This window comes from Dama dama, chromosome 10 (genome assembly GCF_033118175.1).
Source record: "Dama dama isolate Ldn47 chromosome 10, ASM3311817v1, whole genome shotgun sequence".
In the NCBI taxonomy this organism is placed as follows: domain Eukaryota; kingdom Metazoa; phylum Chordata; class Mammalia; order Artiodactyla; family Cervidae; genus Dama; species Dama dama.
The window spans coordinates 28766557-28792391 of record NC_083690.1 but is presented as its reverse complement, the minus strand read 5'-3'; the positions used below and the strand labels follow the sequence as shown (position 1 = coordinate 28792391).

General features: G+C 41.0%; 1 protein-coding gene across 7 annotated transcripts in view; it reads right to left on the bottom strand.

Annotated features, from left to right (window-relative positions):
• Nucleotides 1-967: 967 nt before the first annotated feature.
• CRCP (CGRP receptor component) overlaps nucleotides 968-25835 on the bottom strand; it is a 95542-nt gene continuing 70674 nt past the window's right edge. For 5 of the 7 annotated variants that reach the window (XM_061153341.1, XM_061153342.1, XM_061153343.1 and 2 more), the window contains 4 exons: nucleotides 23878-23976; nucleotides 22450-22544; nucleotides 12080-12137; nucleotides 968-6799 (listed from right to left, as the gene is read on the bottom strand). In XM_061153341.1, the coding sequence (XP_061009324.1) occupies nucleotides 6650-6799; nucleotides 12080-12137; nucleotides 22450-22544; nucleotides 23878-23976 (402 nt within the window). In that variant the 3' untranslated portion in view covers nucleotides 968-6649. Of the gene's footprint in view, nucleotides 6800-12079; nucleotides 12138-22449; nucleotides 22545-23877; nucleotides 23977-24808; nucleotides 25111-25835 lie in introns of all 7 variants that reach the window. The other 2 variants (XR_009694458.1, XM_061153344.1) reach the window with 2 other exon arrangements.

The window sequence follows — 25835 nt, the reverse complement described above, 5'->3', positions numbered from 1 at the left end:
AAAGAATGGGAATGTTTACCTCAGAACTGCTAGCTTACGAAGACCCTGCACCCTTACCACTGAACCAACAACTTGGGCCTTCTGGTTCTGTGAACCCAGCTACTGACCCAACCACACCTGCAGAACACTGTGGATACACAGTGACCCATGAAGCTGCAAGCAGGGGATCAGCCTGAGTAGCTGGTACTCCATCAGGGAATTGGCTCCTCACTGCAGAACACACCCAGCAGGTCACAGCCCACAGCCCTGAAGTCTGCCTGTCCTACCCCATCTCGAGGTTGCGGGTGTTCAAGCAAACAGGCTTGCTCAGAAACAGGCTTGCTCAGCAGATCTGATGCCTAGAGTCCCAAGTCTTTAGCTAACACTTGCTTCCCAAGCTCCAGCACATGAGCTTTAGTTCAGTCCAGAGTCTACGCCCATTTCTACTTACTAGGAGCCCTTCCAGCGTTGTTTGACCTCTTTAGCTTCAGTCCCCTCATCTGTGACATAGGGAATAACGCATGGTAAACACCTAGGGCAGTATCAGGAACACAGCTGATGAACAAAAACAGGAGCCATTGATTCAAGAAAGAATCATCAACAGATTGCTTAAGTTAATGAGTGAAAGTTTGATGAAGAACAAGATAGCTATATAATCTTAAAGATGTTGTTTCGTCAACTAAACCATGTCTAAATCTTTTACGACCCTGTGGACTGTAGCCCACCAGGCTCCTCTGTCCATGGAATTCTCCAGGCAAGAATACTGGAGTGGGTTGCCATTTCCTTCTCCAGGGGATCTTTCTGATTCAGGGATCAAACTCACATCTCCTGCATTGGCAGACAGATTCTTTACCACTGAGCCACTTAAGCCCAACTTTAAAGTATCTCTACACAAATTACTTATTAAAGGGAAAATAATCAAGAGAGCAAAAAAACCCACAAATGAGAGTAAATATTCGCAAAGCGTACATATGACAAGAAGTTAATATTCAGAATAAAGAACTATATTTCTACAACTCAACAACAACAAATGCAATTCAAAGGACTCAAATAGACATATCTCCAAAGAAGAAATACAAGTGTTCAATAAGTCCATGAGAAGATATTCAACATCACTAATCACTGGGGAAATGCAAATCAAAACTATAATGAGATACCACTTAAAACCCATTAGGGGAGCTATCGTTAAAACAAAAGCAAAACAGAAAACTACGTATGTTGGCCAAGGATGTGGAGAAACTGGAATCCAACTGCATAGCTGGTGGGAATATAAAATGGTGCTGCCACTGTGGAAAGACGGAAAAGTCACTGTGACAGTTCTTCATAAAGTTAAAAATTGAACTGCCATATAAATCCAGCAAATCTACTCCTACATTTATACCCAAAAGAATTGAAAGCAGAGATTCAGATACTTGTACACCAATGTTCAGAGGCAGAAACAACTGAAGTGTCCATCACTAAATAAAATGGATCAACAAAATATGATATACATACAATGGAATCTTATTACCTGCTACAACATGGATGTAGTAAACACTATGCTTGGTGGAATAAGGCAGACACTGAAAGACAAATATTTTATGATTCCACTTGCACTAAGTACTCAGAATAGGCAATTTCATAGAGACAGAAAGTAGAATAGAGGTCACCAAGGGCTGCAGAAAGAGGGGTCGTGGGGTGTATTGAGGTAATAAAAAATGTTCTCAAACTAAACGGTGGTGATGGCTGCACAACTGAATATACTGGGTTGTTAAATTTAAAATAATAAACTTTATATGTATATTTTACCATCATTTTTTAAACATAAAGGGTGCTCAGGTCTGAAGCAGTATGAAGTCCCTTTGAACTCTCTAAACTGACTGGTGAGGGCTTGCTTGACAGTGCCCCACACTGAGAAGACACATGTGGGATAGAGTTAAAATTGAGCAGAAGAGGAACAACAGACAAAGAAAGAGAGGTCTAAATCAGGGTCTTAAAGGGCTCGGCAGTAACATTTGGGGCTTGTAGGCTATGGAGTCCACGGTGCAACTTCTCAATTTTGCAGGTTTGGCCTGAGAATACCCATAAACATACATAGATGAACAAGCAGGGCTGTGTTCTAATCAAACCTTGTTTATGAAAACAGGAGGCTTCTGCCAATCCTTGGTCTACATAAAAGTGCAGGAGGGGAAGAGGGTTGGCAAGGCATCATGTTTTTGAATATTATATGAACACAACAAAGAGGGAGGCCTGTGAGGTTAGGGAAACCATCCTGAACCACACAACTCCTTCTAAAAGTTCCAGGAAACTAATTTCATATAAAAATAAACAGCAGAAAATTACTAAGGTCAAATCTCATTCAAAGTTATTATTTAAAAAAAAAGAAAAAAAAGAGAAGTATAACATTTCTGTAAGATGAGACCACACCAGAAATATATGCATATAAAATAGCTCTAATTACAATCAACTATTTTAAAACCAGTGCTCGCTTCGGCAGCACATAAAGTATTTTAAAACCAGCTAAACATTAATAAGAAAATGATACATGACATGAAAGAACCACGGTAAATGAAATTAGAAAAACTCATAAGAGTTATACTTTACTCAAAGAAACACTTAGAAGTAAAAGGGGGAAAGATTAAGACTAAATTAGAAGAAACACAAGATCAAATAAATGCAATTTTAAAATGCCTTTAGCAAAACAGGAGGAAAATTTTTAAAGAAATCACAGAAGAGAGTAAAATGACTTGAATGAAAATGACAATATGGCAGATTAGCAAAGCAGAATTGATACAGAATATAGAAGCTTCTGAAGCAGAGAACTGAAGCAAGTGAACAAAATACAAAAAATTAAGAAAATATATATTAAAAAATCAAGGTATACATATCCTGGTATAAAATCAAGAAAATCTGTAAAAACTTCCAGGAATGTTCTCAAATTGAGGAAAAAATAACTAAAACTATATATACACCATGTATCCATGTATCTGAGAATACTTAAACAACCAATACCAAGACACATTCTAGTAAATTTACCAGACTTTCAGGAGAGAAAAAATCCTTTATGCATCTAGGGGGGTGGAAAAAGAGGCAAGTGGCTTATATGAGAAACAAAAGGAGGATATTGTCAGGCTTTTTAACACCAATGCTTGATGCCAGAAGAAAATAATAGAGTAATTGAGTATCTTAAATCCAAGGGAAATAAAATGTGACTCAAAAGACTTTGTATCCAACAAAACTGACGTTCATATATAAAAAGCACATGCTATTATCAACATGCAAGAGCTCAGGGAGGGCCTTCTGGAAAATGGCAGATATGAGCCCAAATCTTGAGTTAGAATCTGGGTACTGGAAGAAGGGGTACAGTATAAGCAGATGGCATAATATAAACAAAAGCATAGAGATGGGGAAACAAAGAATATTTTCAAGGATTGTTCTCTCTTTCACTAACTTACTCATCCTTCAAGTCTAAACATTACTTTCTCAGAGAACCTTTCCTGACCCTACCCGACTAGGTCAGGTTCTCTGTAACATGCTCTCTTAGCTCATTCTTGTTTCTAATTTGAACCACTGTTATAACAAAATAATGAATTGTGAAACTGGTCATTTACCATCTCCTCCCTTAGAACATAAAGCTTTCTGAAGGCAGGGACTCAGGATGACAGAGTCACATCATAACCCCACTGCCCAGCCCAAAGCCTTGCATCACAGTCACTCAATGTGCTGAGTTAATGAATGGGTGGATCCACTTAGCTGGAACAGAGGGTTGTACACGAGACTACAAAAATTGGAAGTTTTACTGGGAACCAAATTGTGAATGACCTAGAAAGCTAGGGTTAAACACTTGGATTTTTCTTCTTCTTGCTTTTTAAATTTAAAAACAGTGACGATTTAGCAAAGGATATACTGGGGGATTAATTCTCTCATCCCTCACTAGGGTAGAAGCCTTGATAGCTGGTGTGCTCACACAGTGACTGACTGGGAGAACAACACCCATGATTTTATAAACAAGCCCTGAATAAATGGCAAGTTCTCTGAGGTGGGAGTGGGTACCATTTAAGCAAAAAGAGGCAAAGCAATTATTGGGTTGGCCAAAAAGTTTGTTCCATAATGTCTTATGGAAAAACCTGAATGAACTTTTTGGCCAAGTCAATATTTGGCTAAACCTCTAAAAGTGAGTCAGCTTCATCTTTCAAGAGCTCAGTAGTACTTTCTTAAAAGATCAACTTCCCTCAGTGCTGTGTCTCCCAGAGTGACTACACTGGGTGTCAGTCTCTACGTCTGGGGACATAATTTAATTATGGACTATACCTTTAATAACTTTCAGAGGCCAAGGACAACAGGCAAATAAGCACAATTTTTTTTTTCTTTTTAAAGAATAAAACAGCCACCCAATCAAAAACTGAAGCTGTACGGAAGGATATAAAGTGAAAAGCAAGTCGCACAGACTCTCAGCTCTCCTTCCCAGATGATCCTGGTTAAGTTCCTTGTGTAAATTTTTATTTCTAAAATGTGGATTATTAATGCAACAGGAGTACTACACAGTCCATATTTCTTATGAAGGTTCAATCTTCTAGATCCTGTTTGACTTAATCAGAGGCAAAATTCAGGTCCCAAATAAAGAAACTGAAAATTTTACTGAAATTCAACACAAAATTTAGATCTAAATAGATTCAACTTAAGGAAAAAAACCAAACTTAAAAAGTATATATTAGTTTTTAGGTCAGATTTCATTTTATCTCTTACTACCCATGGTAAAATAAACTCTTCTTAGATTTTTTAAAATAGTGTAAGTTGGTAGTCACCTGGAAACCATTTACTAATTAATTAAACCCTAAATCCATGAAGAAAAAGTACCAAATGCACTCAAGGTCAAAATGAAACAAGGACATAAACACCTGTATGCCTTGACAAAACAACAGCTCCTGGTAAAATTCCTGATACTCAAGAAAGATTTAGAAATAAATGTCCTGTTAATTTCAATGTTGCCTGTAAGTAGATCTCAACTGATCCTTAGATGATAAGGTTAAGGTAAACATAACTGCCTACTGTGGGGGCTGAAATAACCTGGGAATTGTAAGAGGTGGGAAGTAATCCAATTAACAGAAGCACTGAAAATATGTGATCTTACAACAAAATGAGTACGAATTTGAAAAATGTCTAAGGGCATTTTCTTCTCCAAATAGAGAGCAGAGTGAATATGGGGAATTAATTTTTAACAAAACTCCTAGGATCTAAGGCAACCATATGTCTGGGGCTACTAAACTCTCCAAAGCTTGAATATTAACAAATTCCTTGCATGGTAATTATTCTAATATTTTAAATTAAAAAACTAACACAACAGTCAACAAATTCAAATTCTTATTAATCAGCCTCTAGTTCTTCATACTCCAGCCACAAAAAGAGCTACGAAATTGTGCCCTCTTTATTTAGGGTTTCTTTTTTTTGGGGGGTGGGTGCCACAGCTTGCAGCACATGGGATCTTAGTCCTTACTATAGATGAAACCCACACCCCCTGCAATGAAAGCACTGAATCTTAACCCCTGGACCGCCAGAGAACTGCCCTTTTTAAAAGATGCAAACCATTTGCCCCCCCCTGTGCAAATGAAGCTTACCTGGTTGCAACAGGCTGCACCTGTCACAAGGCAGAAAACTGAAGGTGTTCAGAAAGGCAGGTGACACGGCCATTCAGTCTGCCGCTGCTGCTAAGGTGTTTCAGTCGTGTCCGACTCTGTGCGACCCCACAGACAGCAGCCCACCAGGCTCCTCTGTCCCTGGGATTCTCCAGGCAAGAATACTGGAGTGCCTCTTTCCAACTGCAGGGAGCTAGTGTCCTAACATTGAAGACTAACTAGTGAAACCACTAAACAAAGCCCATGCCAGTAGAGGAGAGGGGCCTTTAGACCTGATGAAGAGTTGTCCAGGCCGTTCTTTTATTTAGTTATTTTTAAAATATTTATTTGGACACGGGATCTTTGATCTTCACTGTAGCATACAGGAATCTTTTTTTTTTTTTTCCTGAGTTGCAGCATGTGGGATTTAGTTCCCTGACCAGGGATGGAACCTGGGTCCCATACATTGGGAGTGTGGAATCTTAAGCCACTGGACCACCAAGTTCCTAGGCCAGTCTTTTCCTATGTCTATTGTTATTAAGGAAAAGATTCCTCTAAGGTGAGCCAAGCTCAGTGGCTCATTATAACTCAGAGCAACTATTTGCTGCTTCAAGAGTTGTCAGCCATGTAACAGGATTGTCCTAAGTCAGCTCTCATTCCAGCAGTGCTCTGCATCCCTGCTTGGGAAGCTCTGAGGGAAGCAGATGAAATTAATTAGGATACAGCCCATTAAAGCCAAGGCAAGTATTTTACCAGCTGTGTACAGAGACCTTCCCACAACCATGGCAAAGGCCACAGAAGAAATATTTTTACCACTGAGAGTTCCACAGTCCTTGTCCTTTTTGACTCACTCCTCCTCTCTTTAGCTCTCTGCCCTGACCATCTCAGCCAGTCCACCATGTTTGTTCTCCCAGAGGCACAAGGATTTCTTTTAAGATTATTTTTGTGGTTTACCCAACTAACCGGGAAATGAGGCCTGTTGGGACAGAAGGTAAAATCAAATAAACAATCCTCTGAATGTCTGGGAAACGGCTGCTGGACCTTCAACTTCAGGAGACACTCGGGCCAGCTGTGCTCTTCTACGCGGGGTCCTCCTCATCCATCGCCACATCGTCGCTGGTATTCTGCTGCTGCTCGGCCTCTGGCCCCGCGGGGAGGATGCTTGTGACGGTGTGGAGCAGAGCTTCGATCTGCTCCTCTGTCAGCCGTTCCTCACTCTCCTCCACCATCTGCAGAAGGAAAGAAAACCCTCCAGGACTTACAAAGAGCCTCACAGACTGGGCCCACCCTCCCCTCCCCATGTTGTTCCTGGTCTCGGCCCAGCCCCTCAGCACAGTGCTCAGGGGCTGGCTCCTGAGCCGCTCTGGGTCTCCAGGCCCTTTCCGCCTTAACTCCCCAGGAGGGAGAAGCCTGCTCAAATGCCAGGGAAAGCCAATGTGGCTGCTCCACACGAGTCAGTGAAAAAAGCAAGTTGCAGGTTAGCATCTTTTCTTTAAGAAAAAGCAAACCCTAACAGTTCTCTACCCATCCACATACACACAAAATATGCTACATATACAAAGATAACTCACCTGAGTAAAATGGCATTTTATATACACTTTGGGGTATCACAACCAGCACATCTGTTAACTTATGTACTGTATCAGCAGCTCAGTCGATGGCTGCCCACTATGTGCCAAATGGTTTATTTACTTTTTCTAATCCTTACTACTATCCCCACTGACAACAGCTCCTGGGCCTGGCACTGTGTCTTGCACTTCACACCCATTTTCTCTTTTAAACCTCATGACAAGCTCAGCAAAGGGCAGATCTAGAATCCCAAGCCAGACCTGTCCATCTCTGACTCCTACAATCTAACACGTACCCTGGGCCATGGTCATCTCCTGGGGATGCAGAACAGGAGCCTGAGGAGTGACGACTGGGAAACAATCTCTCACTGCCCCATCAAAGATCCACTTATAGCCCAGTTTCTGACACAGTCCTGGACATCCGAATGCACAGATGAGATCTGCACTTTCAAGCCTAACTCTAATCCTCCATGTTAATAAACACAAACACAATGTCATCAACTATCTCGTAAAAGCATCATGCAAGCAGTCCAGTTACTTAACCATGCTCACTTGCAGGCATTAGCCATCTGTCAAAACAGCTTTCTCAACTAAAGGTGTCCAGGGTCCTGTCCTATGGCATTTCCCAGTAACAGTCTCTGAAATCTGGCAACTAAGACCAAAAGGAGTTCCAGAAAGAAATCCTGGCAGATTTAAGTACAGCATGATGACAAGCTAGGCTTACAATCCTCAAAAGGACTTCAGTCTGACTGCCTAGCCACACAAACAACAGTGCAGAAGCTAAAGAAGCCAGGTGACATGCCCAAGATCAAAGTTCTGGCAAACCACTACCCTCTTCATTCACCTCAGTCCAAAAATGTTTCCACAACTAGAGAGTAACACTGGGTGTTCTAGAATAAAGATTCAGAGTGAGGGAAAAAAAAAAAAAAAGATCCAGAGTGAACCAATGGAGCTACTTATCATTACGCTGTGAAGTAAAACAACTACACTTTATAAAGATTCAAAGGCTCCATGTAACTTTTCTACTGAAAAAGAAAAAACCCTCAAAAGCCCACTTTTAAAATCAGCCATGTAAAATTACAGTCTGTAAAAGGCAATATTCTAACATGCACTGCCTCCAAAGAATGAAGGGGGAAGAAGGAGACATATACCTGATTTGATAATTTAATCTTGAGGGAAAAATGATCTCCATTCGGGAGAACAATGTCTCCCAGCTCATGAATAACTGGCACACACAGTTGCTGATGAACTGTTTCCTGCCTCAGGTGAAGAATGTGAAAGAGACTGTTGCGAGACCAGTGACAACCTCCCATCATTATCAGCGTTCCTTCTCACAATCACTGCATCAGAGCTTCTCAAGGCCACTGAACGTAAAGCAAGGACAATCAACAGACGAGTACAAGGAGGCTCAGCACCACAAGGAAACGGATCTGATCTCACAGCAAGCCGGGCAAAGTCTCTTGAGGCTTCGAATCCCAGCTCCTTCTAGAACTCCATGGCCTCCAGTAGGACGTTTCAATCAACTCCTCTCTTGGAGACACTGGATGGCACACCAGAGTCCACTGGTTTGGAAGGTCTGGTTATATGAGTTCTGAGGGGTCTTTTTAGAAAACGAAACAGGGAGGATTTTCACAGGCCACCTTCCTGCATCCAGTCTCTGGGTCTGACAGATCTGGTTTCAGCTAGGTGTGCTCTTGGCAATAGGGCTGACAAGCTTTACTAACTTTTGGCCAAATTTGCCAAGAGCAAATGCTTTTATTAGCAAACAACTCTCAGGAACAATTATAGTCAGGAAATTTTCTTTCCCAGTCACAGAAGAAAATATGAGCTGTATTAAGCAAAATGAAATATAGACAAAAAAGAAACTTGCAAGAACGAAAAACTTACTAACCCCCCTTGGATCGCTAGAGTAAAAAATAATAACACTACTCTTCAAATTTTCTCTCTAACACAGAAGTAACAGAGTTCAAATAAAGAAATGCAAAGTGGTGTCTACATTCCAAAATATCAAAGGGTTCAAGTTGTTCAGAACATAAGGGCAAATGAAACGTAAAAAAAGTATCTGAGGGGAGTCAACATAAACGATAAATTTTTATCATACGTGAAGATTATATTAGTTACCAAGGGCTGTCAGACTGGGCTGCTGTACTCCAAAAATGTCTCTCACTCTAAGTTGCCAAGATTAACCTCCTACTCTGCTCAAAACAACTAAAAACCTAGTAACAACAGGCACTTCTAGCTATTTGACCCAGAACAGTTCACTTTACCTCTATAAATTTCAATTTTCTCTAAAGTAAAATTAAAGTAATGCCTATGATAAGGACCAAAAAAGGACATACATTTCAGTGTTTCATAAAGCAGAAAACTATATGATTCAAGCCTTTTTTTTTTTCCAAGCCTTTTCATAATCACTAAACTACAACAGGCACTGATGGTAGCGCTGATTAGGACCGTGGTCGGTGAGGTCCGGGAGTTCACAGTTCTGTAACTGTGAGGCCAGTGTAACTGTGAGGCCTGACTCTGTCAGGCCAGAGGTCACAAACGGTCCCAAATGAAGACACAAAAGGGCATGGCAGAAGTCTCGGAGCTGGTGGCCTCCCATTTCCTCACACACAGCAGGCAGGCAGCTGTGGATCTGAGGATCACAACAAACCATGGCTGAAGGATTAACCAGGATAATCGAAAAAGAGAAGCTTTTCGGCCTCCAACACCGAATCCTGACAGATGCTGGATGTTGGGATTACTTCTGGACCTAGGGAGAACACACGGCTGTAAAGCTAACATGGGGAAATTCTCAAGTTCTCTGCACCTTCCCATCTAGGGAAAACCTCATTTCTTATCCCTTTCTGGTGAGAAGAGACATTGCTACACACCTTGGTAAATGATTTACTACCCTTTATGGCCAGATCCCTGGCTAGGAAAAATCTGGCCAAAAAATGCTGGGAAACAACATAGACAGCTTTTAACAAGGTCTATGTACCTGTGGAAAGGAGAAGAGGATGAACATAATCTGAAGAGATGTCAGAAACCTTTTTCCTCACCATGCAGCAGCACAGGGCTTAGAGGAAGGATAGGGCTTCTGAATCAGACAGACCACTGGGGCACTCACTAGCCGAGACTACGGTGAGGGCATTAAAGGTGATACACACAAAGTTTCTGGCACTGAGTCTGGCATAGAGCAGGCCAACTTAATAGCAGCTAATCCTACCAAGTACTAAGAGCCTTCTGCAGGCTCCAGGATGAGGTCACGCTAATCCTCCTCATCTCTTCTCTCCATCTGTCATTAAGCCATGAATAACATATGTTGCTGATTAAAGTTGGAGGAGACATGACATGTGATCTTTAACCCAGAGGGATGGGGATTATTTTCTCGCTGTTTTGTTTTTTTCTCTTTTCTAAGCTGAATTTCCAATATAGTCAAAAGCATCAGAATTGAGGGTATTAAAAAAAAAAAGTATCTCTATTTAGCCTGAAGACCAGTTCCCCCTAAAAGGCACCCTTTATGGAAGGAATTCTTCTAATTTAATTTTGGGTGCATTTTAAAGGGTAGAAACAAAATGTTGAGAGTAAATATCCCAGGACTCTCTTAAAAAGGCTTTGGTTTTGTTCTTTTTAAGTGACTCTTAAATATCAGAGGTATTTTCTGCCATTTTCTTCCACATTTTTCTAAAGGAAATTTGACAAAGAGCTAAATACTTCTAAAAGTGACTTTGAAAACTGCTTTATTTTCATTTTATTAATTCTCCAGCCAAAGTTTTTCACTCGCAATTGAAGGGCCTGCCTAATATTTAAGAGCTTAACAGTGGCCTCCGCCCGGGACACGGAAGGAAAGTGCACCACATGGCAGGACGGCAACCGCTCAGCCTGCAGCCCTGGGCCTCCGCCTCTCATCCTCCTTCCATCACCTCTGCCGTCTGCCCTGGCCTGTGTGTGCGCGTGCTCACTCACTCAGTGGGGTCTGATTCTTTGCGACCCCATGGACTGTAGCCTGCCAGGCTCCTCTTTCCATGGGATTTTTTAGGCAAGAGTACTGGAGTGGTTGCCATTTCCTCCTTCACGGTATCCTCCCGACTCAGGGATCAAACCCACATCTCCTGTGTCTCCTGCACTGGCAGGCGGCTTCTTTACCACTGAGCCACCTGGGAAGCCCTACTGTGGCTTCCCCAATCCTAAAACTTAATGCTGTGCTTGTGGTTTAGACTCTCTAAAGTATTGAACGGTTACATGCAAAGGGAAACTAGATGATCACATGTGTGGTTTTAGAAAGCAAACTATGATTGTGGTATGGAAGATGGGCGGGCAGGGGCTGGACTGGAGGGAGGAAAACAGTGAGAAGACGACTGTAAGAGCTGAGCAGAGAAATAACGACAGGAATTACTGCAGTGCAGCATGAGGAGAAGAAAAAGCAAGAGGCGGGAGAAGGAAGAGAAGCCGGGACTGACCGACTAGGAGCTAAAGGGAAACAAATGACTTCCAGGCGTCTAGCTTGGGACACTGGGCCAGGAGGGTGAGAGCATGAGCCTGCGGAAAGTGCACACATGCTCCATTAATCGAGAGAAGAAATACAGGAAGAGGAGGTCAAAAGTGTGTGTGGGGCAGGGGCGGCGAAGGGGGAGGATAAACTCCACCAGAGCCATGCTGAATCTAACCCTACAGAGAAGCAATGGCCAGAACGGTGTAGGACATGGGGGAGACAAAGAGCTGCCAAGTCAGATCCCCAAATCCTACAGAAGGATGACATTTCTCCAATCCTTCCTTTTCCCTAAGTCCATAGTAACTAGGATCAAACTGTTGAGGTTTCTTTTCACTTATAATATGGATGGTCTAGCAGTCTTTTTAAGTAATGACAGTTTCTGGCTTGTCTGAGGTCAGCCTTTAGAACCCATTTTACATCTCAAACCCAGAAACTAACCCATCCAAGTTCAACCCTCCTTCACTCACCAGCTGGATCTCAACAGCAGTCACAGGCCTGTGATTCAGCAGCTGAAGCTTTTCAGCTCTGTCAAAAGAAAAGTACAGAGCCTTCAAAACTCTTATACTCCTAAGGATTTTGAATCTTCACCAAGCAGTTTAGAGAACACTTTGTCAGATAACACATGGAAGAACAACTTGGAACATGGCCCCCAGTTTCTTCAACTGTGAAATGAAAGAATGAGAATAGGAGAGTCCTGGATCAGTGACTCTAACTCAAGAGCACAAACATGGATTAGAATCCTAAAGGGTCCGGAGGCTTGGGTTATAAGAAATGTAACAGACAGTACCGCTGCAGTTTTAATAAATTGTATTTGGGAAATCAAGTTAATTCAAATTATAGTAAAGATCGACAAAATCATCTTGGTTGTTTCATCACTTACAAATGGTTGAAAATTCCTTTTTGAGGTTAAGACTAAATGTTACTCAGACTTGACCAGTTATCTTAGTAAACAAAACCAAAGACTCTAAGGAGGCAGGAGGTAATACACGGTAGTATAAGACAAAGTTTTCTGCCCTCAAAGAGCTTATAATCCAGTTGGGAAAAGAAGACAAATAAAAGCAAATTTTAACAAAAGATTCACAATGAAGACACCAGTTATCTGCCACAAGACAAAATATAGCTCATTGCTGCAGGGGTGATTGAAATGCATGTACTCTCAAAGATGACAGAATTTGTGAGAAGTATGCTCAAGAGGGAGGGGACATATGTATACCTATGGCTGGTCCACGCTGATGTACTGCAGAAACCAACACAACATTGCAATTATCTGTTAACTAAAAGTAAATAATGTTTTTTTTTTAAAAGCTAGGACTTGGAAAAAAGTGGCTTCAATGATTGCCACCCCCGTGCAGGTGACAATTTCTGCATTTCTCTCTCTGACCCTGGAGCTCTACAGCTTCCTCTTTTGAATTCAATTCAATAAACATATTCTGGAATAAAGTGATGAATAAGCCACAATTTCCAGAGTCAGGTGTCTGGGGAAGCAGTAGTTACCCAGTTCTCCCTAAGCCTTGGTTTCATCACCTGTCAAACAGTAATGACTACAATACTTACCTGTCTCATGAGGAGGTTACAAGGGACAAAAATTTTACCATTTAGAGTGAGAGTGGCAACCACTTATTGCTTACTTTCCATATGGCAAGCACATTTAACCCTCAGACTTGACGCTGAGACGGTAAAGAAATAATTTGTCCATGGCTACCCAGCTAGTAAATGGCAGAGCTGAGACTGCTATCCTAGCTTATGTCCTGAACCATCTGCTTCCAAAAGTATTCAGTGTTCATAAAGACGACTCACACAGTCATTTCCCCATAAACAGAAGCAGGATTAAGGCAATGCTGTCAAGTTCTACCCCTCACAAGCCCCCAGACATGCACTCTAGCCTTGAAGGAGGGCATGGCAGCCCACTCCAGTATTCTTGTCCAAAGAATCCCATGGACAGAGGATCCTGGTGGGCTATAGTCCCTAGGATCACAAGAGCTGGACATGACAATGCTTTCTTTCTTTTTCAGAGAGAAGTCTAGGGCTCTTAAGGATTTTCTAGGCAAAAAGGATGAGAGGAATGGGCAGTCAGGGCAGGAACAGCACATGCAAGCATCCAGAAGAACAAACACTCATGGAGTTTTAGGAAATGGCTGCAAGAGAGGCTGTGGGACTCAGGTTGAAAGAGTCAACTGGGACAAGACCACAAAGGGCCTGCACTACCAAGATGCTACTCTAGAGACACTGGAGAGCAACCAAGAAAAGGAGGGGACTTGCTGGGTCTGGAAAGCCTGGGAAAATAGAGGCAGAGACACTGTATAAAACTCCCGGATGAGAGAAAACAGAGCTGAGTACTTAGGTGGTGGCGGCGGCAACAGCAGGGATGGCAATGAGAGTCTTGAGCTGCTCCTGGTCACCCTCAGGCACAGTCAACAGGCCCTGACGACCGCCTGGGCTGGGGGTGTGGGGGGTGAAAGGAAGGGGAGAGCTAAGGTTTCCTGTCAGGTGTTTAGCCTGTCTGGAAATACTGTATTAACTGAAATCTGAATTTGAGTTTGTGGTACTTTGGGAGCCACAATGAAGAACTCACCCAACACTTTCTCTAGTCTTAGTTCTAGTTTGGTCTAGAACTGGAGAAAAAGATCAGAGCCAGCTTTATTATGAAGGAGTTATGTAAAACCAGGAGAGTGGATATCACAGTCCAGAGGCCAGCTGCAGAGGAAGTGAAGCCCCACGGCAGACACTGTAAGGCACCTCTACTCCCGGGACTGGGAGAGAAGGCCGCACAGGAGAAAGGAAAAGTTCAGGACAGAGGCTACCATCAACAGTGTCAAATGAGGAAGAGAAGAAAGTAGAGTGATGGTAGAGAAGTCACTGGATTTGCCAAAAAGGAGGGCACTGGTGGCCTGGTCAGGTAGCTCAGTGGAACGATAGTTATGGTGACAACTGTACTGTGAGGACTGGGGAGTAACTGTGGAGGAAACTCCTTTTTCTTTGTAAAGCAATTCCATCACTTTATTCAAATCTTCCAAATAGTCTTTGGTCTACACTTTTAGTATAAAAACCCCACAAGATAGATGCACCACAGTACAGCTACAGACATACAACACAAGTTCCACAACAGTCAAATATAACATGTAGAGAGCACACACTCTAGGTGAACTGAAATTATAAGATAAAGCAAAATCCAATTTTGGAAAACAAAAATTAAAAGATTAAGGATCCCAAAATATTCTTAGCCCTAATGAGCTTTCACTGGACTCAAGTCATTTTGGAGGGAGGCGTTCACAATATGACCCCATTAACCCAGCTTAGGAATTCTTGGGAGCCATGAGTGGCCACACCAGGCACTCTGACAATAAATGGTAACCAGTTTCTGATTTGAAAACTCTAAAAATTTGGCTCTAAATTAATTTTGCTCTAAAGTCACCAGGCTTTTGAAAGGCATCCTCCTTGCTGTCCTCATATTTCAAACTGTTTTCAGTATGGTTTATGTTGATATGCTTTGATACCAGACAAAGCTCAGTTTTTCTGGCACCAAAGCAAATCTGGGTTTGGTTCATGGATATGGAGACGGTCTCTGAAGAGGGTCCAAAGGCACTCTCCACTTCTGTCTAAGGAGATCCAAAATAGAAGTAGTGGAGCTGGTGCTCAGGGCACAGAGCGGGTCTCGGAGGACCCTTGTGAAAGACTAGGTAAAATATGACAAAGGAGCTTCCCTGGCACTCCAGTGGTTAAAAATCTGGCCAGTCAATGAGGGGTACACAGGTTCGAGCCCCGGTCTAGAAAGATTCCACACGACGCAGGGCAACTAAGCCCGTGCTCTGCGAAACGAGAAGCCCAAGCACCTAGAGAGGAGCCCCCACTCAACACAACTAGAGACAGCTCTAGTGTGCAGCAACGAAGACCCAGTGCAGCCAGAAATAAATAAATTTTAAGAAAGACAAGCAGGAGAAGTGCAAGCAGAGAAGGAAATGGGTCTGACTGCTTTCTGTCCTGCACCACAGAGTCAATGGAGACCGCTGGAAGGGAACACTAGACTAGGGTTAAGAGTGGGATTAGGGCAAAGGGTGGAAAGGAAAGGGCAGACAACCCATGTGTTTCATTCGTAACAAGCAATATAAATAAATATAAATCAAAGACTTAGAGGAGATTAAAGATTAACCAGAATAATCTGGCAACTTTAATTAGAAGATCGAAGTCCTCTGCAAACCTAATGTCATGTGTTATTACTAAAAGCAAAGACCAGTATGGTACAGTATTACTCCACAGGAACTAAAGGAAGATCCCGAGGGCTGCATCAGCCACACTCACTTTATTAACAGGTACCTCCTTCACGTCAGCCTTCAGGGAGGTACTGCCACCACAACATACACGCCCCCTTATTAAGTTTGAAAAGTGACTTAATGTTCGGGCACCAGAAAGATACCCCAACAACATGTGTCTAAACCGCAAATGCAGGTTAACGTGACTAAAGAAGTTATATTATAAGAAGCTATGTGATGTCTTTTGCTGGCACAGAGGTGGCCTTGGTTCCTCACCAGATGGTGGAACCACCCTCTGAGCAACCCATGGAGAAACTTCCTGTCTGCTGAATTACAAGGACCCAGGCTCCCTTCAGGACTGCAAGCTGAGCAGCACGGGGCGGACTCTCTGGCAGTGGAGGAGGAACGCTGCCAGCAGTAGCCTCGGTATCGAATCTGGCACCTGAATGATACCCTCCTCTCACTGGCACAAAGCCATGGGGACTGTGGAGCCTAAAGGGCCAACAGTCACAGACTAGGCCACAGGAAGATACCACGAGGTGCCAGGAAAAGCAGCGGGCACAGCGGGGGCTGGGGCAGCCCCTGGTGCATAAAGGTCAGACGACAGACCTCGCAGCAGGCAGGTCAGGCAATCAGACCAACCAAGCAGGTTCTCTGCTCTGCACCCCAGGAGCTGAGCCCAGCTGAAGTCAAGTCACAGGACCATATGAACTGCAGGCACCATTTTCGGGGATGGGGGTTCCAAACATTCCCCAGACTTCAGAGGCTCATTTTTATCATCTCTACTTTCTCTCCTTCATTGAATTCACTGCACTTCAGCCCCTGCCCCAAATGATCACCAAAACTGTTCTCATTTGAGGGCCCAGAGAGCGCCACACCGATCACTCTAGAGGGCTTCTCTGCCCTACCCTGCCCTGTCTCTGTGGCAGCCAGCACTGCTGGTCACTCCCTCCTTAAAACTACCCGCCCTTACAGCTTCCACACACCATTCTTCCCTGATTCACCTATCTTTCTATTCCCTCATCTCTGTCCAGGTTTCCTCTTCCGGTTGCCTCTGTGGCATTCCCGTGGTACCATCTTTCATCCTTACTGAGTTCTTTATCCAAACCTCACAATCTCATCTGCTGTTACAGGTTAAAACCAAGAAATTCATGTCTTAATGCAGTGAGAGCTGATCTCCAGACCTTTGTAACCAACTGCCACCTAAACACCCCAGACATACCTCAAACTCAACCTATCCCAAAGCAATCTGACTACCTTTCCCAACAAACCAGTTCTCTCTCCATACCTCTCATCTTGGCGAAGAGCCAAATACACAGGCCAGAATCATCCTTGACTCCTCCCTCTCACCCACGGCCCATATTAAGACACCAAGAATTACTGATTCTGTTCCTTTCAAGGTGTCTGTCCCCAGCCCCACCCTCACCATTTCTACAAGCCACTTCAATTCTTCTTGGCTAAAGGGCAAAGGCCTCTGTCCTCAAGCATCTGCCACTTTCAGTCTACCTTCATTCTTACAAACAAAGTAGATTTTAAAAGATAAAAATCTGGTCATCTCATCATCCTGCTTCTAATCTTCCCACTGTCCGCACAGTTTTTAAACTTTTTTAGTTCAACCTTCAGAACCCACTGAAATCTGGTGCTTGTCAGTCTCTCTAGGTTCAGATGCCTTCATGTCCCCTATGCATTCATATTCCAATTAAATGAAACTGCAAATATTACATAGGAACTACTTCCTGATTCCAGGCCCTAGCATATCTTGTTCCCTCTGCTCAGAAAGCATGTGCTCACTTATACCTAGCTGACTATTACCTTAAATGAAAACCCAGTGTCACCTCCCACAGGCAAAATGATACACTCAAATTCTGACACTTCAGTGTCTCTCTGCTGTGTCCCAACTGCCACAGCACTTACATTGTAGCTATTCATCTTTGAATAGCTAACGAATAAGACAAACCTGGCATGAAATAAATATGAGTTGAAAAACAAAGAGCTGGAGTAGCACTGACTTGCAGGAGATGTTCCAGAGAGGAACTGTTGGGACAGTAGGGAGACAAGGGGAGAGATTCCAGGCTCTCTAAGCAGATCGAGTAACCACATTCCAGATGTTCGTGAAACCTGCACCCATCTATCTACTTTGAGCTTTGCTGCCTCCAGATTACTCTTGGACTTTGACACCCAGAGTCAAATAAAACATGGTTTCTATCAAACCCTCAAGAACTTTAGCAGTGGAGGTTTTTAAGCAAATTAATGGAGCTCCAGTTTGTATTACTAGAACAGGGTCACTGAGGGGCTATTATCTTGAATCTCCTCTTCCTGAGAAAAGGATAAGAGAAATACTCTAGCAGAGGATATTCAGAAAAAAGAATTAAAGAGTATTTCAGCAGTTTCTGTTACACACGTGATTCCTGTCTTAAAATGCACTGGCTAGCACAAGTGATCCAGGTCTTGATAGTACGTGGCAAGCAGCCCCCTGAGTCATAAGGCACTGAGGCCAAATGAATTCCAATGAGCTGCAGTTTGCCTGCTTCCAGAGGAGCCAGACCCAGCTACAGTGAAAGGAGCCTGCAGCCCCCTCTACTGGTTGTTTTCAGAACACTGCCTGGAGCTTTTGCAAGGGTATATCTGTTAGAACCCAGGCATGTTCACGAGTCTCAGGAAACAACCTTAAATGAAAAGCAGGCACTAAAGGGTCAAGAAGGAGTTTACAAATCCGGTGTTCATTCCCCCCTCCACCTTTTTTCTTTTCTTTTCCCCTAAAGCTCATATGTAGGGAAAATCAGAGAGAGGCTGTGCATGCCTAGGGAAAGAGGCACACTCAGAAAAGACCTGAGAAGACCTTGAGTTTATACCTCAAGCTGATTCTCAGCACAGAAACAGCCCACTACAATACAAAAACAGTAAACACTAAACAAAACTCAGAAAGCCTAGGGAAAGGAAGAAAATCTGACTTTGAGCTACGATTTTATTAGATCATATTTGTTTTCAACAAAGAACTCACAAGGTAAACAAAGAAACAGCTAAGTACAGCCCATGCAAATACATAAACAAATTAACAGAAAATGTCTGCGAAAAAAACCTGAAAGTCTACTAGACAAAGGCTTTAAAACAACCTTCTCAAAAATAAATAAAACATTAAAGATGCTCCAAGAATTAAAAGATGTGGAGAAAGTCAAGAAAACAATGCATGAACAAAATGGAAATATAAATAAAGAGAAAGAAACAAAAAGAAATTCTGGAGCTGCAAAGCACAATGACTAACATGAAAATGACTAGAGGGATTCAAACACAGATCTGAACAGGCCAAACAAAAAATCAGTAAACTTGAACAGAATAAAGGATTAAAGAGAAGTGAATAAAGCCTAAGGGGTTGGTGGAACACCATGAAATGAACCAACATACACATTTTGGAAGTCCCAAAAGGGACTACGTGACCATCAAGAGACGAATGGTTAACGAAGATATGGTGTGTACACACACACACAGACACACACACACACTATGGAATATTACTCAGCCATAAAAAGAATGAAATAATACCATTTGCAACAACATGGATGGACCTAGAGATTATCACACTAAGTGAAGTAAGTCAAACATATTATATCACATGTTATATCACACATTATATCACATGTGGAATCTTAAAACAAAAAAAAAGGCCCCAAATAAACTTATTCACAAAACAGAAAAAGACTCACAGACACAGAAGACAAACTTATGATCACCAAAGGAAGGGAGGGGTAAATTAGGAATTTGGGGTTAAGAGATACACATTCACTATATACAAAACAAATAAACAACAAGGACCTCTTATACAGCACAGGGATCTATATTCAATATATTGCAATAACCTATAATGAAAAAGAATCTAAAAAGAACATTTATATAGATAGATAGATAGATAGATGGATAACTGAATCAATATGCTGTACATCTGAAAGTAACACAACACTGTACATCAACCACACCTCAGTTTAAAACTTATGTTGTCTTTAAAAAACAACAATAAAAACAAAGCCTTAGGAATATGCAGAAAAATTATCAGAGTTCTAATAGCTGCGTCTTTGGAGTTCTGGAATGGAAGGAGGAAGAGACTGGGGCAGAAAAAAAACGTTTAAAGAAATAATGGCCCAAAACTTCACAAACTGGGGTAGGAAATAAAAATTTACATAACCAAGAAGTTCAGCAAAGATAAACTTGAAAAAAAAAAATCATAATCAAATCATTCAAAGACCAAATATAAAGAAAAGGATTGAAAGCAGTCACAGGACTTCTTTTTTAAACTAACATCTTTCAAGAGCTGAAAGAAAAGATCATTCAACCCCATGAAACTATCCTTCCAAAATGAAATAATATATATAACATTCCCATTTGAAACAAAACTAAGAAAACTGTAGCCAGCAGGCCTGTTCTAAGAGAAGTGAGAGGAGAAGCTCTTTAGGCTGAAGTAAATGCTAAAAAGTAAACATGAACAGGAATGAATGATGAGCAAAAGAAATAGTAAAATTCTGGGTAAACATAAAAGGCTATTTTTATCCTCTTAATGTTCTTTAAAATATATATTGGGTTGGCCAAAAAGTTTGCTCTGGGTCTCCCATAACATCTTACAAAAAACTGGAACTAACTTTTTGGCCTACCCAATAGTGTTGGTGAGGATGTGAAGAAATAAGAACCCTGTGCATTGCTGGTGGGAATGTAAAATGGAGCAGCCACTATGGAAAACAGTATGGTAGTTTCTCAAAAAATGAAAAATAGAATTAACCTAAGATCTAGCAATTTGGCTTCTGGGTATATACTCCAAAGGGCTGAATGCTGAATCTCCAAGAGGTATTTGTACACTTGTGTTCAACAACAGTACCATTATGCCTAACAGCCAAAAGGCAGACACCACCCAAATATATACACTAATGGATAAATGAATAAACAAAATGTCATATATACATAACATGGAAAAGTATGCAGCCTTCAAAAGGAAGGAAAACCTGACACACACTACAACATTAATGAACCCTGAAGACGTTATAAATGAAATCAGCCAGTCACAAAAGAACAAATACTGTATAATTATCCTATGAAGTACTTAAAGTAACCAGAGATACAAAGCAGACTGGTGGTTACCAGAGGGAGAAGGGAGGATGGGGAGTCACTGTTTAATGGGTATACAGTTTTAGTTCTGCATGATGAAAAACCATCCTTTGAATGGATGGCAGAGATGGTTGTACAACTGATTCTATCTAATGCCACTAAACTGCACACTTATAAATGGTTAAAAATAGGGCTTCCCTGGTGGTCCAGTGGTTAAGAATCCACCTGCCAATGCAGAGGACATGGGTTTGATCCATGAAGCAGAAAGATCCCACATGTCTCAGGGCAACTAAGCACATGTACCACAATTACTGAGCCCACGCACCTAGAGCAACAAGAGAAGCCACCGCGGTGAGAAGCCCACACACAACCAGAAAGCAGGCCCTGCGCAGAGCAACTCGGAAAACGCCTGTGCACAGCCACAGAGACCCAGCACAGCCAAAAACAAACAAACATGTTTTTTTAAAAATGATTAAAATAAAAATACCACAATATTAAAAAATATTCAGATTTTGTGAAAAGACATATACTGTATGATTCTATTTATATGAGGTATTAAGAGTAGTCAAATTCATACAAACAGAACGGCGGTGTCAGAGGCTAGGTTAAGTAGGAAACGGGGAGTTGTTTAATTGGTATAGTTTGTTTTACAAGATTAAAAAGTTCTGGATGTTGACTGCACAACAGTGAATACTATACTTAATATAAATGAATTTTAGACTTAAAAGTGGTTGAAATGGTACATTTTATGCTATGTTTATCACAAAAGTAAAACTATAAATAAACATACATAAACACATACAGGCACACATTTGAAAAACATTTGTTTTCAAGGGAAAGAAGCAAGGGAGAAGGGCACTCGTTTACTGACAATGCATCAGCTGTGTGCCTGAAACAATACCAAATGTTTCCTCCAAAAGAAAATTTCTGATTATTCTGAATGAATGACAAATGCCTTTTTTGGATTTATCAGCTGTGTTATTAATTCTAAAAGACTAGGGCTAGTTTTTTCTCATGGAGACTCTTGCTCTAATTCTTAATGATGCTTTTAATTTCTACAAACTTAACTTATTCAGGAAAGTCATCAAGAAAGTAACTGGACACAAGAAGGGCAGACAGAATATTATCAAGCCATTTTTGCCCCACAAACACAAATGTCCAATGACTTAATTCACCAACTTGATCAAAACCTCGTAATTTGTAAATCCCATTTTTCAACCAATTTAGTCTGAATGTTGAGAAGAGGTTAAGAGACAGATTTGGAGGAGATTTTTTGAGATTAAAAAGCCCACTGTGTTCTATTTCTGGCTCTAGAAGGATCCCAGGGTAAGTCTCAGTTGTCTTATATACAATCCTAGGATCCTACTATAAAAGTGCACTGTGTATTGATTATAATTCAAAACCCAACTAAATATAAATACACAGTTGCAAAGGATGACTTTTGCAAGCTATCATTTTCATTATATGTCAGTCTTTTCCCACTTAAGATTATTTTTACTTACTTGGTCAACTTGTGGCTTTTCATTGCTGTCAGAAATTCTCTCACAATCTCAGGACTCTGGTGCCTACATGGTGTTTTTGATATGTATTTTAATGTCTATGGAAAAAAAGGAAAAAGCAAGCATAAGACAAATAGCTCTGAATGAACCATAGATGAACTAAATAAAGTAAAAGAACATGATTGATAAATGAACTGTAGGATTCTAAACACATAATTAAATGAACAAAATCAGATGGGAAGGAATGGTGACAAAAGTGTTAAATCCCTTATTTTCCTTAAAAGAGATTACGATGACTTAAGGCAAGTTTTTTAATGTCTTTGAAAAGATAAATTAAAAGATAGTTAAATCCAAACCTTTATAAAACAAAATGAAAACTGAAAGCAAATAAATAACAAGAAAAAAATATATTAAAATGACAGATACAAAATCAAACATATAACAGCTTAAATGCTCTTTTTTAAGAACAAAGCATAAGAATGGGAGAGGATGCAACAAACTATCAATTGGATATTAAGATTATAAATTACTTTTGATATTTTCTTTATACATTTTGGTACTTTCTAAGTTTTCTACCATAAAAAAGTATCACTTCCGCTGTAATAAAGAATTTGTCTCTGCCAAAACAGATGATCTGGACTTTGCCCTCTGCTTCCAGGAAGTAGTCTTCATACGCCTGGAACATTACACCTAATAGGAGTATCTTTGTCTGGGAGCCTGACGTCCTACTGCATAGTCTTAATAATAAGACTGAGAGAAAAAAAAAAAAAGACTGAGAGTAGGGGCTTTGGGTCATGCAGTATCAGCCGACCTGGAGGCTGACATGAACTACGCAAGCAATCAATCATTCAATCATGCCTAGGTAATGGAGTCCCAATAAAAACTGGACACCAAAACTTGGTGGCGCTTCCTTGGTTGAAAATGTTCTGAGTGTATTAACACACACCGACTTCAAGAGAGGCATGTTCTAACTCCACATTAGAGAACAATGAAAGCTCTGCCTATGATATTTCCCCTGGCACCTGCCCCAACTGCTTTGTCCCTAGGCCAATTTTAATCTGTATCTTTTCCTTGTGATAACCTATAACTGTGAATATAATAGCTTTTAGCAAGTTTTATGAGTACTTTCAGTGAATTATTGAACCTGAGGGTTCTCTTGGGGCGCTCTGACTTGCAACTGGTATTAGAAGTGAGGGTAGGTTTTTGATTATTCCCTCCTCTAAACTTTGCAGTTGGCCAACATTTGCCCAACAACTTGGCCAAAAATTGCCCAAACTCTTTCCACTTCTATAAACAGAATAAAAACTGAGTTACAGTAAAACTACTCAAATCAGATAATGGATAGTCATGATTCGGTGGCCAGTCAGCAGCAAGATAAACCAACCCCCTTCAATAGTAGTTTGGACAGACCCTCTGGAAACGTAGACTTACTTCATATGTGATAGTATTCAAGTTCTGTTGCCCAGAACTGTGTTTATTCTTTCCACTTTCCTTACGCTGCTCTTTCAAATCAGTTAGTAACTGGAACACCTAGGAAGAGAAATACAAAAAATTTTCATAAATAAATTTGAGAAATGTATCTATTCCAAGGTCAATGATCTTGAAGGATAAATAGAACATCTCTTTCTTCTCATAAACCCTCCCCCAAACTCTTGCATTAGAGCAAATGAATCCGAAAAGCATTTGACTTTTTAAAGATGTTCTTTCATCTAAGTCAAACAGTACAAATTCATTTGTTTACATAAACTATTTCAAGTGTTTCCTATCAATATAAACCATAAAACTCTAAACAAGGCAGGCAGAGTGAGAACATACCTTAACACAGTAAAGGCTGTACATGACAAGCCCAGAGCTAACACTGTACACAACAGTGCAAAGCTAAAAGCTTCTCCTCTAAGATCAGGAATAAGACAAGGATGCCCACTCTTGCCCCTTTTATTCAACTTAGTACTGGAAGACCTAGACAGGGCAATCAGTCAAGATAAGAAATAAAAGGCATCCAAAGGGATGTAAAGAGGAAATAAAGCTGTCATTATTTGTACATTACATGGTATTATTTATAGAAACTCCTAAAGACTCCACCAAAAAACTGTTAGAACTAAGAAGTGAATTCAGTAAAGTTGCAAGATAGAAGGCCAACATACAGAAATCTGCTGTGTTTCTATACACTAATATTAAAAAAAAAAAAACAATTCTAATCATTATAATTGCAACAAAAAAGACAAAACACCTTGGAAAAAATTTAACCAATGAGGCAAAAGACCTGTTCAGTGGAAACTATAAGACACTGATGAAAGAAAAAGTCAACACACAAATAAATGCTCGTGGATTAGAAGAATATTGTTAAAGTGTTTGTACTAACCAAAGCAAACCAGATTCAGTGTCAGTTCAGTTCAGTTCAGTTCAGTCACTCAGTCGTATCCGACTCTGTGACCCCATGAATCGCAGCACGCCAGGCCTCCCTGTCCATCACCAACTCCCGGGGTTTACTCAAACACATGTCCATCAAGTCGGTGATGCCATCCAACAATCTCATCCTCTGTCATCCCCTTCTTCTCTTGCCCCCAATCCCTCCCAGCATCAGGGTCCTTTCCAATGAGTCAACTCTTCGCATGAGGGGGCCAAAGTACTGGAGTTTCAGCTTCAGCAGATTCAGTGTAATTCCTATCAAAATTCCAATTGCACATTTCACAGAAATAGAACCACCCTAAAATTTGTATGGACCACAAAAGACCCAGAATAGTCAAAGCTATCTTGAAAAAGAACAACAACACTAGAGGCATCACACTCCCCGATTTCAAACTATATTACATAGCTATAGTAATAAAATCAGTACAGTACTGGCCTAAAAGAGATACAGAGATCAATGGAACAGAATAGAGTCCAGATATAAATCCACACATTTACAGCTAACTAATTTATGAAAAAAGAGCCAAGAATATACAATGGGGAAAGGATAGCCTCAGTAAATGGTGTTGGGAAAACTGGACAGCCATACAGAAAAGAATGGAACTAGATCACTACATATACCATGCACAAAAATTAACTCAAAATGGATTAAAGACTTGATGGAAGATCTGAAACCACAAACTCCCAGAAGAAAACACAGGCAGCACGTGCCTTGACACTGGTCTTGGCAATGAATCTTGGGATTCAACACCAAAAGCTAAGTCAACAAAGGCAACAATAAACAAGTGGGACTACATCAAATCAAAAAGCTGCTGTGCAGCAAAGGAAATCATCAGCAAAATGCAGGCCACTGAACGGGAGAAAATTTCTGCAAGTTATGTAGTTGATAAGAGGTTAACATTCAAAATATGTAAATTCATACAACTCAAGAGCAAAAAAATAAATAATCCAATTTAAAAATGGGAATTTTCCCAAAGAAT